Source organism: Sander lucioperca, chromosome 23, assembly GCF_008315115.2.
Source record: "Sander lucioperca isolate FBNREF2018 chromosome 23, SLUC_FBN_1.2, whole genome shotgun sequence".
Lineage (NCBI taxonomy): Eukaryota > Metazoa > Chordata > Actinopteri > Perciformes > Percidae > Sander > Sander lucioperca.
This window is the reverse complement of record NC_050195.1, coordinates 19,283,409-19,298,811: the sequence shown is the minus strand read 5'-3', so window position 1 is coordinate 19,298,811 and position 15,403 is coordinate 19,283,409. Positions and strand designations below refer to the sequence as shown.

At 39.7% G+C, this 15,403-nt stretch overlaps 1 protein-coding gene across 1 annotated transcript; it reads left to right on the top strand.

Moving 5' to 3' along the window:
• Window positions 1-1,644: 1,644 nt before the first annotated feature.
• Window positions 1,645-14,335, top strand: mrc1a (mannose receptor, C type 1a). Its single transcript, XM_031292957.2, has 30 exons — window positions 1,645-1,885; window positions 2,004-2,405; window positions 3,703-3,876; window positions 4,924-5,079; window positions 5,169-5,282; window positions 5,470-5,610; window positions 5,709-5,891; window positions 6,791-6,948; window positions 7,027-7,143; window positions 7,233-7,348; window positions 7,594-7,742; window positions 8,098-8,297; window positions 8,387-8,502; window positions 8,597-8,675; window positions 8,770-8,914; window positions 9,233-9,271; window positions 9,722-9,885; window positions 10,042-10,106; window positions 10,275-10,375; window positions 10,489-10,628; window positions 10,843-10,951; window positions 11,060-11,232; window positions 11,482-11,587; window positions 11,760-11,992; window positions 12,073-12,238; window positions 12,329-12,481; window positions 12,564-12,680; window positions 13,255-13,413; window positions 13,499-13,531; window positions 13,616-14,335. The coding sequence occupies exons 1-30, from the start codon at window positions 1,756-1,758 to the stop codon at window positions 13,846-13,848; spliced, it is 4,371 nt and encodes a 1,456-aa protein (XP_031148817.1). The 5' UTR covers window positions 1,645-1,755; the 3' UTR covers window positions 13,849-14,335.
• Window positions 14,336-15,403: the final 1,068 nt, after the last annotated feature.

The following is a 15,403-nucleotide window of genomic DNA, read 5'->3' as shown; positions in this document are numbered from 1 at the left end:
ATCTTAACAATCAACCCTTTTTCACATCTTAACAATCAACCCTCTCAAAAAACAACTTGGCAAAGCATGCATTTTGCGCTTTTCTTTCGTACATGTCATGCTACACCTCATTGTTTATTTGCTCTAATCAGTATTTTTTTATATTAACAATTGATGAATTGACTGTAATGTGAAAGATGTCGCTCATAGGGACAAACAGGCAGAGAATTATTACCTAATTCTGTAGTTCCCTTCAGTTTTACTAACCCTTTTCAGTCTGGTTTAGATCATTGTTTTGGTTTTCTGGCCCACTTTCATCAACCCAGTTTCCAGCCAGTAGCGCGTAGTGAAAATAATTTGATAAACCGACTGTACACTACCTTCTACTACTACTGCTCAGCACCAAACAACAAAAGAAAGACAATGTTTGCGATTAGCTTGTGAAAATAGTTGAGCATTTAGCAGCTAAAGAGACAGATATTTCCTTTAGGAGTTGGGTGAAACGGAGCTAAAAAGAGAGAGAATATTGGATATACACGACTCCAAATGCTCCGTATCTGCTGGATGTATAAAGACAAATTTGTTTGCTTGCACAAACAACTTTAAGGTCCTATTATGTCACTATTGTGTTTTTAACTTGTTCTTCTGCCTCCAAGTGGACAAAAAATCCATTAATGCAACTTTACATTAGGAGTTTTATCTTATTTTGATTAGTAAAAATACAATCCAACCCTACAAAAATTGAAAGGCATAATGGATGCATTACCTAGATTCAACTCCAAATGTTTGTTTTCTCTTTGAAAATATGATTCAAACCCTTTGCTAAGGCTGCATAATTTGTACGTTCAATTGTTGGCGAACATTTACATCCTGTCAAATGTAGTTTGCAGTCAATAGATGTTCATTAGAACATACAACTTGTGTTAGATTTTACTACATTTTTTGTTTAATTCTGCATTGTCCTTATAAAGCACAGTTATCTCACAGGTACGTGTCTGCTTCCCAATTGTCTGCACCGTTGCTGGGCATCCCTGCAGTATGAGGCCAAATTGGTCAGATCCACTCATCCACTCCACTCATTTCCCCCAATAGGAAGCAGGATTTCCTCCTGTCCTTTCTTTCTATTGACTTGTATCACCACTGCACTCCTTACCCGAAGCCCTCGTGGACCTCCTGGGGGCTACTATCCCACGAAAACCTTCACATCAGCAAAGTGCTGCAAACCTCATTTAATCCTCATCTACTCTGGCCGGGTAATTGTGAAACTGTCACATTTCTGATTAGATGTGAATCTCCTGAAACGTTTTCAAAGCCAGTCTTGCTGAATGACATCTGCTCTCTTGCACAGATTTAGCACAGACTGAAGAGCTATTTATAAAAGATCAAAAATCTTAGATAAAGGCAATATACTGAAAGCCTGCTTGGATAAATTAATTCCCAAAATCCATCACCCGCTTCCACTTTTGCCTTTGATTTATTAAAAATAGAATTAGTGTCCGATCCTGCTGACACCTTGAGTTGCCTTGAAGCTATCACCGGTGACTTTTTTTTCTTGTTAAATAGTGAGATGAGATTGCTTGCGTCCCACTTCCTGCCTTCCTTTCCTCTGCCAAAGAAAATTCTGTGGAAGCTCATGGAAATTGCTGTCGTTTGACCAACCTTAGCTACCCATGTGACAGGATACCCATCAGTGTGATTAAGGGGGGAAAGCACCATGTCTCTGTGTCATTGTTGCTCCATGTCCCACACCTTAGCACACAGCAGACTCCTTCTCTCATGACTGCAAAACTCCTACAACCTCATCCAGCACTGAGTGCAAACTATACACTAAGGATAATGCTACCCTGTTCAAATGTCGCTGTGGTCCTCTGTCTCCTGCAAGTCCTCTGCATTACTGCAGACATAGGTACGTAACCTTGACACATTTTCTGTCTATTCAACTTGGCTGTGAGTAAAATTATGTATGTATTATGAGTAATCGGATTGTGAATTAATTAGTTTGAAGCTGTTCTGTTCTGCTCCAGACAGTGGCTCCTTCCTGATCTTCAACGAGAACCACAACAAGTGCATGAAGGTGGACAGTGCCACCTCCATCACGGTGGCCCCCTGTGATCCTCATGCCAAAGCGCAGCAGTTTCGTTGGGCCTCCGAATCGCGCATCCTCAGTCTGTCCCTCAAGCTCTGCCTGGGGGCCACAGAGATTAAAGATTGGGTGAAGGTGCTCCTCTTTGAATGTGATGAGAATAGTGAGCTCCAACACTGGCAGTGCAAGAATGAGACCCTCTTTGGCCTAAAAGACCAGGACCTGCACTTAAACTGGGGCAACCGCAATGAGAGGAACATAATGATCTACAAAGGCTCAGGGCTCTGGAGTCGCTGGAGGATATTTGGCACCCGGGGTGACCTTTGTTCAAAGGGGTTTGAAGGTAGGAATTGTGGGGACAGCCCCAATAGTAGAATCTTATCTTTGGAAAGGTTGGAAGGGTGTTTCAGAAAGTCTTGCCAAAGTGTTTGTCGTGTAGAATCTTCCCATGCTGGAGATTGTTCTTCTTGTGATTTCTACCATGTAGACCAAGTAATCTATGGCTGTAGATTAAAAGTCATTTCAAATGTAAAGAAAGGTCTGTTCAAGTGATGGACTTAAAACAACTTAAAACAACCCTAAAAACAACTGTTTTAAAATCATAATTGAGAATTAATAATTGATTATTCATTGATCATATTCAGTTTGGCTTTTAATAGATTTCATTCTGCACACAAAAAGACAATCACATCAGACCTCAATTTACTAAAAGAGCAGGTTGTGGTCCTGATGCTTAGTTTGCTTAGTTGTGGAAAACTCTACGCTCTTCTGAGTCTGGACATAGTTATTTACCCGAAGAGGCAGTATGTTAAAATGAAATACAGGCATCATAACAAGTACAAAGTTTAATTGAAACATCCTTAAACCATAAAACATGGTGGTGCTTAAATTGAGGAGTGAGTGATTTGATGAAAGGGGACTCATCAGGACAAGTGCAGCAACAACATCCTGCAAAATCTGTAGTCTGACTGTCAGACTTCAACCCACCTGTGACTCAACTTAAACTACTGTAGTCCTGTCTGTAAATGAGAGCTATCCAACAGATCTACCTACAGTTGAGCATCTACGTCAAGAGCTGCAGATGCGCAGCCAATTAGTAAAACAAATTAAAAAAAAAATGTTACTGATTAGAAATATATTACAAATGGTACACTAGTCATTAGCATATTAGCAAAGAGCCAAAAGTATGTGGACTACCCTGTCTGTACATGCTACACCTCATCTACTCTGTACACAATGATAGTGTATCTAGTAGTCAACAATAGTGTGCTTCCGAATTTGTGGCTGTTTTTCACCATATTACCAGTCTTGTGCACAAAGTAAGGTCCATGTGTGTTGGAACAGGAGTTGCAAGCCAGGCTTTCTCGCCCAACATCCGTGGACAACCTTGCTAATGCTCCTATGGCTGAATGGGAGAACAAATCCCTGGCCAGGTTCCAAAATCTTGTAAAAATCCTTCCCAAACAGTGGCTGTTATAGCATATATATATATATATATCACAGCTGGGTGTATTCATCAAGTGTCCACATACTTTTGTCTGTCTATCTAGTAGGTTGCTGATTTGCTGACTTTGCATGTTTTATTTTGCTAAAAATATTTTTTTTTATTATGTTTAACGTCATGGTCTGTGTCTCCTCAGAGGTTTTCACGATAGGGGGGAATGCCTTTGGAGGCCCCTGTCAGTTCCCATTTAAATTTGGGGAGAAGTGGTTCGCTGAATGCACAAAGGAAGGTCGCTCAGATGGACAACTGTGGTGTGCAACAGAGAGAGATTACAATAAAGTGAAAAAGTGGGGCTTTTGTCCCACCGGAGGTAAGAAACATCCATATATATCAACGAAGAGACTGTGTTGCACAATTTTTATGAAGAATTCTGTTTATCAAACCATGCAGAACTATGTTATTTCTCTAAATGCTATCATTAAAGAGGTCAGTGGTGACAGGTCTGCTTTCTGACCCTCTCTTCTCCCCCAGCAGCAAAACACTACCACTTCCTCTCATGAGTTGTCAACACAGCACTGTCCTTGTTTTCCTCTTCTCACAGGCCCGTCTTTCCCCTGACGTTGCTCTAAAACTTGGGCAGGAAAGGCACAGAAAAAGAAAGGGAGCTCACTTTTACTATTGTTTTTTTATGAAACACAACACAGTCCTAGACAGGGACGTAGAAGATGTTCCTCATTCATCTATTTTTACAGTTTTGAGACACTTATTGTCAGTGTTGTGACCAAGTCATCTTTGCCCAATTCTCAAGTAAGTCCCAAGTCATTTGGTCCAAGTCTCAAGTCAAGTCAAGTCTCGAGTTATTATTTTTTTTGGCAATTCAAGTCAAGTAACAGGTTATGTCAAGTCAAGTAAGGTTGAGTCCTTAGTTAAGGCAAGTCAAGTCCCAAATCAAGTCACCTTTTTCATCTTGCGTGACATTTTTAAATCCAAAAGTGATTATTCGTGGCACAGACGCAGCCATTGTGGTGGTCTGGTCCGACTGAAGGCTTCCACAGGGGTCTTGGATGTTAGGTGTTGCCATAGCAAAGAGTTTGACTGACAGCCCGTCATCCAATCATGACAATGACATACCAGGAAGCTTTTTGAGTCGTCCAATCATAATTCACAGTTTGCGCTGCTGCGGCTGCATAGCATAATTGATAGTTAGACAGAAACGTGACGACATTAAATTATATTAGTTTATATTTAACAGCTAACATTCAAACTTATGACTCGAGTCAACTCAAGTCAAAGTCTCAAGTCCACATCTCTGCTTATTATCTTTAAAATCCATTCAGGTCAACAGGTTCTAGATTACTTTTACTTCATGTAAATAATTTCCCTCAGTTTGATCATTTGTGTTTCTACCATAATGAAGTATCCTCAGGTTGGGACACTGACCCGGTCACAGGGGTTCAGTATCAGAGGAACGCACAGTCAGCGTTGACCTGGCATCAGGCCAGGAAGAGCTGCCAGCAGCAGGGAGCCGACCTTCTCAGCATTGTAGAGCTACATGAGCTGTCATATATTTCAGGTACAACGTCAACCTTGTATAAGTTATCTGTACAAAACAATGTTATATTATTGAACTTTAACTGCATTATTATGTTTGGGTTGACGTAGGGTTGACAAATGTGTTGGGAACATCTCTGTGGATTGGACTGAACAGCTTGGATTTTGAGAGTGGATGGCAGTGGAGCAACGGAAACCCGTTCAGATATTTAAACTGGGCCCCAGGTTAGTGAAAACATAATAAACTGTGACAGGAGCAGAACATTTTTGTATGTAATGTGACCGGCTGCATGATAACAGTAAGCTTCTTGAATGATTACATATTTACAGTTGGTGTTACAAATGCTCGCATAAATTATCAATGAATTATTACATTAAAAACAAATGATACATGGATTGATGTTTCCAATAGGCCATCCCTCGTCAGAGCCCGGGCTCACCTGTGCAACCCTAAATGCTGCAAAAGCCTCAAAATGGGAGAGCAGCGCATGCACCAAGAAACTTGGTTACATTTGTCGCAAAGGAAACTCTACCAGTCTGCCTCCACCACCAAGTAATATAATATAATTCCAAATGATCTGGCTTATTATTAGAGTGAGTCTTAGTAGTACAAACCAAATATGTTCACACCTTTTTGGTTTCTATCCACAGTCAAAGACCAGCCCAGCTTCTGTCCCAGTCACTGGGTTCCATATGCAGGTAACTGTTACTACCTGCAGAGGAGTAAAAAGATGTGGAAGGACGCTTTGGCTGCGTGTCACAAAGAGGGTGCAGATTTGGCCAGTATAAACAGTATAGAAGAGCAGAGCTTCATAATATCTCAGTCTGGATACTGTAAGTGTGCAAAAAAACTTTTTTCAAATGATTTGTTGTTTTTTAAAATAATCATCTGTGCTAAAAATGATTGATTTTGGAAGCCTTTGATATTAGAGAACTTTTTAATTTTAAAGGAAAAGTTCGACATTTTGGGGAATATGGTTATTTGCTTTCTTGCCAAGAGTTAGATAAGAAGATCGATACCACCATCATGTCTGCACGGTACATGTGGGGCTACAGCCAGCAGCAAATTAGCAAAGCTTAGCATGAAGACTGGAAACAGGGGGAAATGGCTAGCCTGACTCCGTCAAAAAGTAACACAATCCACCTACCAATACCTCTAAAGCTCATTAATGAGCACATTAAATCTTGTTTGTTTAATCAGTACACAAACTGAAGGGTAAAAATTACATGTTATGTGAAGTAATTTCGTTAAGTCTCTGTTGGTTGTTTGGCAAACTCAACAAGTGTCAACAAGACTCCGAGAACTTAAGCAACTGCTCCGGGAAAGGAAATAATGCGGCACATCACTAGCAATAAAAAACCTGGGGGTGAAGTTTTTACACATTTGCAATTTTAGTAGTAATTAAACAAATGAAATGTACTGTGTCTATTTGTGAGCTTTAGAACTGCTGGTAAGTGGATGTTTTTTTAACCTTTGGATAGAGCTAGTCTACCTGTTTTCCTCTGTTTCCAGTCTAAGCTAAGCTAAGCTAATCAGTGGCTGGCTGTAACTTCGAATTTAGGAGAGTAGTATCGATTTTCTCATCTAACTCTCTGCAAGAAAACAAACAATTGTATTTCCCAAAATGTCAAACTATTAATCTAAAGAATAACAAAACTAAATACAGAAGAGCATAAATGTTACTGTACTCTTTGACCACATTAACATCTACATGTGCATTTGAAACCCTCAGTGTCAACAGATGTGCTCTGGATTGGCTTGAATGATCAGAGGAACCAGATGCTGTTTGAATGGTCCGATCACTCCCACGTTACCTTCACCCAGTGGCAGACTGGTGAGCCATCTCATGCCACCAACCTCCAGGAAGACTGTGTCCTAATCAGAGGAAAGGTAACAAATACAAAAGGTGATGAATGTGATGATAATACCAGTGGCACTGTTCTTATCTGCTGAATGTGGCCCATACAGGACGGGAGGTGGGCTGACCACATGTGTGAGAAGACGTATGGATACATCTGTAAGAAGATGGCCTCCACTAAACCAGCTGAAGGCGCCCAAGAGGAAGCCAACCCGGGATGCAAACTTGTGAGTGATGTTTAAATAGTGAGTGTAATTATACAACAAAGCATTTATCAGATTTTGTCTCACTGTGTTTATTTCTTTATCATCTCAAGGGCTCAATCAGGTTTGGTTCTTATTGTTACAACATTGGATCTGAGACAAAAACCTTTGATGAGGCAAAGCTGGCATGCTCAGAGGCTGGCGCTAACGTGGTGGATGTGGCTGATAGGTATATTTTCTTATTTATGTCATGTTTATGTCAAATTTACTCCTGACACACCTGTTTTTATGGTATTTCAATCGCTTTGATTCCCATAAAAGTATTAAAACAGGAGTTGAATGCTCTTTTTTTTTTGCTTTGTGACATCTAAAAGTGAAGATTAATTTCCATTAACCATCTAATCAATAAATCTCAGGCTTTATTTTGAAATGATTTTATTGCTCACCTTTCTGCTTTTATATGTTTTCATGCAGATATGAGAATGCCTTCTTGGTCAGTTTGGTGGGTTTGAGACCAGAGAAGTATTTCTGGACAGGTTTTTCCAACACAGACGACATAAACACTTTCAAGTGGACCACCAGAAGAAAAGTCACATTCACTCATTTCAATGTGGGCATGCCAGGTATAGCACACTTCTCTTCAGCTTTGCATGTGTGCTTCCTTATCATTTTCATAGTGTATTATACAGCAGGTTATACAGCAGCCTATGTACTGTTTATGTCTCATGTTGGCATGCTAATGTTAGCATTTAGCTCAATGAACCTCTGTGCCTATACGTTTAGCCTCACAGAGCATTGTCTGTAGATTTTTTGTCATTTGTCGTTGTATATCTTTTCTGTTATTATCTTTTCTTCCTCCCCATTACTTTTTTACTCCATAACACCTTTCTTGATCGTAATAATTGATCGTAACCTTTACATCTTTGAGCTCAGTTTATCAACATTTTTTCCCATTTCATTTGGTGTGTTTAATAAAAGACAGAAAACAAGGATGTGTTGCCATGACAACTGGGATTTTTGCTGGATTATGGGATGTTGTCAGCTGCAGCAACAAGGAGAAGTATATCTGCAAGAAACGAGCAGAGGGTGTTCATGTGACAACAGTCCCACCCACCACCCCGGCCCTGAGCTGTCAGTCTGGGTGGACTCCCGCTGCCAAGAGGAACGTCTGCTACAAAGTAGGAGGACAAACTGAACTAATCTGTGAAGTTGGTGCAATTTTAAGTACATAAAACTCAACACATTTTCTTTTTCACTCATTAAAAAGATTTACAAAAAGTCAGCGAGTCTTAGGAAGACTTGGCATGAAGCGCAGGACTTCTGCAAGGCCATTGGTGGAGACCTGATGAGCATACACAGTATGCAGGACCTGAGCAACGCTCCGTATGTTAGCTTGACAGCTTGTATATGTCAGAAATCATATTATGCTAATCAATCATTCAAGTAATCAATACTGGTGTTTTCTGCTGTCATAAAGGTTTCATTCCTCTGACCCAGCCTGGATTGGCCTCAGCCTTGGTACCAATGCAGGTTTTGAATGGTCCGATGGGTCGCCTGTATGTAGCATTTCTTTGTTGTTACAAAAAGCTTTACTCCCTGTTATTCTCAACTTTGGCCTAATTACATGTGTTTCCCCAAACTGTTTTCAAGTTCGGCTTTGAGAACTGGAGCTTTGGGGAACCAAACAACCACAATGACAACGAACACTGTGCAGAAGTCCACTTTTACTACGGGCGTCACTGGAATGATCGGCACTGTGAACACTACAGTGACTGGATCTGCCAGATACGCAAAGGTAACACGAACCGTTCTCATCATAGAGCAGCCGTCTACATAGAGCCATGGGGCGACCTCTAGCTCACCCAGTAGAGTGTGCCCCCCATGTAGACTCCTTGGCAGCGGCCCGGGTTAAAATGTCCTTGGTGCGTGCCATCCCCTCTCTCTCTCTCTCCCCCCTTTCCTCTCTAACTGCACTATCTAATAAAATAAAAAAACGCCCAAAAGATAATCTTTAAAAAAGAAAGTTTTGTTGCGTTAGTTAGAGTTATGTGATGTTAAAGTACAGCTTTGCCCTCATGTTCAAGCTCTTTCTTCATGGTTCTTGTACTTTCAGGTGTGACTCCCAAACCTGAGCCTGTCATAGTTGCACCAGGTAAGTTTCAGCAGTGACCTCTCCCCGAAACAGCCCCAGCTTCATTTCCTTGATTTACTGAGCAAAAATCTTTCTGTTTCACCATTTTCCTCTTTAATCATGCTAGCGGCTCTAGGGATGACAATCCGGTCTGTCGGTCCACCACTTTGGTACCGACTAAAATATCTCAATTATTACGAATTGCCATTCATTTTGTACAAACATTTATGGTTCCTGAAGGATAAAACCTAATGACTTTGGTGATCCCCTGACATAAAAAAAAAATCCTTTACATTGCTTTATGACTAAATACTTGCTAAACATTGTTAGCATGCTGACATTAGCACCGCTGTGTGTAAGTACTGCCTCACAGAGCTGGTAGCATGGCTGTAGACTTTTAGCCTTTTTTTACCATTAATCCCTAATAGTGTGTCTGTGGGACATCTAATAACAGTTTTGTTCTCTTTACAGTATACAACACCACAGAAGATGGCTGGATAATATACAATGACACACAGTATTTCATCAACAATGACAAGTTAGACATGGAAGCTGCTAGAGCCTTCTGCAAAAAGAACTTTGGTGAACTTGTGGTCATCACAGGGGATAGTGAGAGAAAGTTCCTATGGAAACAGGCAAGACATTTTTTTACCAAAGCATAAAAATGTTTAACATTGAGCATGTATTTTCTCAAAAAAAAAATCATCCAGTGCCAAAAGTATTGAAAACCTTGTGTGTAACAATTGTTTTGGATTCAATGTAATGTTTCTCTTTCCATTATGTTCCAACAGATAGTGAAAGGCACAGAAGGACAGTACTACATTGGCCTGACAGTGAATTTGGATAAGTCATTTAGGTAAATCAGACAACATTTAGGCACATTACTACTGTAAGAGGTATATTGGGTACTTTCCATTAGCCATCCATCAAAGTCTATTCTGAAATTTTAAACAAACCACAAATACAGATGTTTTTTTTTTTCTTATTAGTGACGTCTTGTTCATGATCTTCTTCCCATTTTCAGCTGGCTGGATGGCACCCCTGTATCATACACCGCATGGGAACAGAATGAGCCCAACTTTGCTAATAATGATGAAAACTGTGTGACTTTATACAAGAACATGGGTGAGTCTAACACTCCATACTGTGTTTGTTTCATAAATATTAGCTCGTCCAACCTAATCATTTATTTCTTTTGATTATTTAATGATTGTTATCTGTAAATTTTGCAAACATAGGGTACTGGAATGATATTAACTGTGGTATGGAGCTTCCTTCTATTTGCAAAAGAAGCAGTAATTTTATTAATACAACAATGGCCCCAACCACTATTCCTAAGGGAGGATGTGCACCAGAGTGGCTCGCTTTCCAAGGAAAGGTAATGATGTATAACTGCACAGATTACAATTCTGAAACTCTGCATAATATGCGTTGATGAAGACAAAGACTTCCTCTTACTTTCAGGATGTGATTTCAACTCTGTACTTAAATCTGTTGTGGGAAAATGTGCTCCCATTTTTTTCACACTGGTTACCTACTGTCCCTTTGCTTGTTATTCTAACACACAGTACAAATTCATCTTGTTTACACAGTGCTACAAAATAGTTGTGGGGGAGGACAAGAAGAACTGGCAGGAAGCCAGGACGGACTGCTTAAACCAGGGAGGAAATCTGGTTTCTATCGTCAATGAGAGAGTGCAAGGTGAGCGTTTTCTTTTTCGTTGTCTGTAAAGGTTACAATTCATCGTGCAGCGATGTAAATAACCCACGATTTTAGGGAGTTAAAGAATAATTTTGTCTTCTTTTCTAGCATTCCTTACAATGCAGATGCTGAGATACAAAGAGGACTTCTGGATCGGCATGAATGATGTCAACTGGGAGATGCACTTTGTGTGGACGGATGGCAAAGGCATTTCATACACCAACTGGGCAAAAGGGCATCCAACAACAGTTCCTAATGGACGTTATTCATTTATGTCTGAGGTTATTCCAATGTCAACTTCTATATCCAAAGCTATTTCTGTCCAACTTTCTCTCTCCTATAGTTTAATTCAACAATGTGATGGTCATATTCTCGTGGACTATTTGCAATGAACTGTAAAAAAGCATGAAAGACACCTGAAAAATATACTTCTATCATTAGATAACCTGTCACCTCTACCATGTGTATTCTAACCTCAGACATTTAAAATGTCTAACTAATGTACTTGTACCGTACTTTCTGCCTGATAGTCGTTTGACTGTGTGATGATGGTGGGCAGTATCACAAAAATAAAAGGATTCTGGAAGGTGGAAGACTGTGACTCCAAACATGGCTTCATCTGTAAAAGAAACATTGGTGAGTAACATTTTTAGCAAAGCCACATTATCACGAGTTCTACTGACATACAGTAACTAATTGTCAAGCATTGTGTAAATACTAACTAGGGACAACATCAGTTTAACATGTTGTGTTACAGAGGTTGTTTTCAGCTGAATGATTTGTTTCATGATGCTTCTTGTTTACACAGATTCTCAGATTGTAGTCCCAGCCACAACTGTGTTACCAAAGGCCTTCTACAAACTTGGCAATGACTCCTACAAACTGGTGGCCCAGAAGATGAGATGGGATGAGGCGAGGAGGCAGTGCCAAGCAGACGATGCAGATCTGGCCAGTATCCTGAACCCTGTCACCCAGGCATACATCACCTTGCAGATTTCCAAGCACAATGAGCCTGTGTGGATCGGCCTCAACAGCAATGTGGTAAAGAGCTCTACCTGTACCAGGATTTGAAATTGAGACCTTTCAACTTCCACTAATGCAGCTAATGTTTTTTTTCACAGACTGGTGGGCGGTTCCAGTGGGTCGATAACTGGCTGCTGTCTTATACCAAATGGGGCACCAATGAGCCTAAAAACAACTTTGGCTGTGTGTATATGGACGTGGACAAAACATGGAAGACTGCACCATGCACCAATACCTACTATTCCCTTTGCAAGAGGTCACCAGGTCAGACAATTCCTCTATTCCTGCACTATATACTGCACATAACCAAACACTAAGCATGGATAACAATGCAGTCTCCTGTCTCTTTTTCAGACGTAGCACCCACGGAGCCCCCACAACTCCCCGGAAACTGTCCAGAACCAAAGAAACGGAAAACCTGGATACCTTTCAGAGGCCATTGTTATTCCTTCCTCAGCTCAGTGGTCGACAACTGGGCCCATGCCTCAGTTGAATGTCTGAAAATGGGTATGTTTTGAAGACTTTTCACTAATAAATTATTAAATAAAATTATGTTATGCAATCTTGATAGTATGCTATTGTTCATCAGGTGCTTCTCTGGTGAGTATTGAGGACCCTCAGGAGAGCCTGTTCATACAACAGAACCTGGAGCTTCTGCAGGACGGTGCCAAGTCCTTCTGGATCGGACTTTATAAGACTCACGAAGGTGAGCATGTCTTGCAATTCCTTTTTCCATTGTATGAAAAACTGAAATTGTGAGTTTCCTTTGGTGTAAGGGTTCTCTGGGCACCAATCTGAATACATTTTCAAAATCGGTAAACAGTGAGTTTTTCTTATCATACTATATTTAGTCTTTGGGCACTTGGGACTACTTTTTTTTTCTACGTTTAATTATATTTTAGGGAAAAAAAACAAAGACTAAATATAGTATGATCAAAAAATGTCTGTATCTCAGAACCTACAAGGAGCAAAATCAAGTATTTAGTATCTAACAAGTTGAATATCAAAGACATTCACACATATGGAGTGTAAAAAAAATATACCATATGAAAGACATTTAATAAACACATTGTTAGTGTTTTTCCTCATTTTTCAAAAATTCTGACTTTTGACTATTGATACAATTGTGATTTGTTTTCATCTGATCTAAAAATGTCAAAGTTGAACTGTTAGATACTTGCTCAAGACTTAAGACCAATCAGAACAAATGTTGTGGAATTTTTCTTTAAATATATTCTTTGGGCACAAGTGGATAAACGTAACGAGCGTCCTTGTTTCAGGTGAGTGGATGTGGATTGATAACAGTGTTGTGGACTACGCCAACTGGAAAACGGGAATGCCAAAGTCAGAATCATGTGTGGACATCGATTCTGACAGTGGGCAGTGGAGTACAAACAGCTGCAGCAGATACAGGTCTTACATCTGCAAAACAGCCAAAGGTAAATTTAATCTGCTGTTATGTAGCCTACAGTAGTTTTAATTTGATCCATCAATCACCTTATTTGAATATGTCTCTTTTCTCAGTTATTACACCTACAGAAAAGCCCCCATCTGTTGGTAAGTTATTTTAACTAAGATATTAAATATGTTTCAAACTCCAGTTATGTCCCTGTTAATACTTCTATATGTTTGCCTCCTCAGCCCACGTCGTTAAAGAAGCTTCTCATGGGTCTGCTGGCATCACTGTGGCTGTAGTGCTAGTTGTAATCGCCGTAGTTGGACTCGGTGCCTTCCTCCTTTTTCGTAAACGGATAACCACCCCTGTCTTGGGAGAAAGCACCTTTGACAACAAGTTATACTTCAACAATCCAATCCGAGGCCATGTAGACACCAAGGGTCTGGTGGCCAACATAGAGCAGAATGAACAAGCATAGAAAGACGCGAGAGCAGTGGTAATCAGCACTGTGAACATGATATGATTATGGTTTCATACTTTATTTTGGCTCACTTAACTGGGAACTGAATCTCCATCAAGCCCTGTAGTGTTTTACCATTTAAAGAGGACAGGATAATGATTCATAATTATTATATAATAATTCATACAAGCACTGGCACTGCACTAAGTGAATTAGGGAGAAGATAATATAAGTGAAAATTTTACAACACATTTTACATGATTATGTGATTTGTGAAATGTGTACATTCTTTTTTTTTTTTTTTTTCTTATCCACCAATCAGATCAAGATTTTGAACATTTGTAGCGCAAGCTCCAGTTAAAAATCAAGAGAGGGTGAAGATTATTCACAGTTATCAGATTTTTCTCACCTGGGTTTCTTGTTATTATTCTCCATGGGCTGCTCATCAGCCTATTTCTGGCTTACGACATTGTAAATAGATGCTCAATAAAATAAATGAAACAAACAAAACTGAATTGTTCTCCCTTTTTTTGCACTTTTTTCTTCTGATAGACCAAAAACAGAGCAACAACTGTGATAAGATGCATTAAGACATACCTGTAAGTGACAGAAACAGTTTTTATAAGAAAAGAAAGAAACATAGAGGTGACGATCACAAAATGTTTAATGGACATGAGTACTGGCACTATTAGCCAAGCTAAATGCTAATACCGGCATGCTAACGTGCTCACAATGACAAAGCTAACATGCTGATGGTGAGTTATAATGTTTACAATGATCATTATCTTAGTTTACTGTGTTAGCATGCTAACACATAGCAGTAAAAAGTCAGGAGATCACGAAAGTCAGTAGGATTCATCCTCTGGGGACCACGAATCTATACAAAATTTCATGGCAATCCATTCAACAGTTTTTGAGGTTTTCAGTCTAAATTAAAGTTACGAACCGACAAACTGTAAGTGATAGACCAATTAGCCATTAGTATCCCTGGAGTGATGGCGCTAGCATGGCTATAAATCTCAAATAAAGGCAATATTTTAAACCTTAAAAAAGCCTCTTAAGTGGCTGGGTTGGCTCAGTGGGTAGAGCTGGCGCACATATACTGAGAGGCTTATGCCTCGACGCAGAGGTCCAGGGTTCAAGTCCGACCTGTGACGATTTCCTGCATGTCTTCCCCCTCTCTCTCCCCTTTCTCACCTAGCTGTCCTATCCATTAAAGGCAGAAAAGCCCCCCAAAAAAATAATAATAATAAAGCCTCTTAAGAATGTATCAGCCCTATTCTTCTTTGATTTATTAGAGATATACTGTGTCACCTTTTATTTAAGTGATTACAGGAGTAAGAGTGAGATGGGGATGCTTGAATTCTGCCTTCTTCTGCCAACAATAATAATAATAATAATTATAATAATACATTTATTTTATATAGCGCTTTAAAAAGGTACTCAAAGGCACTTTACAAAGTAAAACAATAACAAGTCAGTACAACAGAAATAGTAACTAAAAATAAATATTAAAAAAGGTGAGGCAAAGCAGCATAGGGGCAGAATAAAAAAAAAGCAAACAAATGGGAAC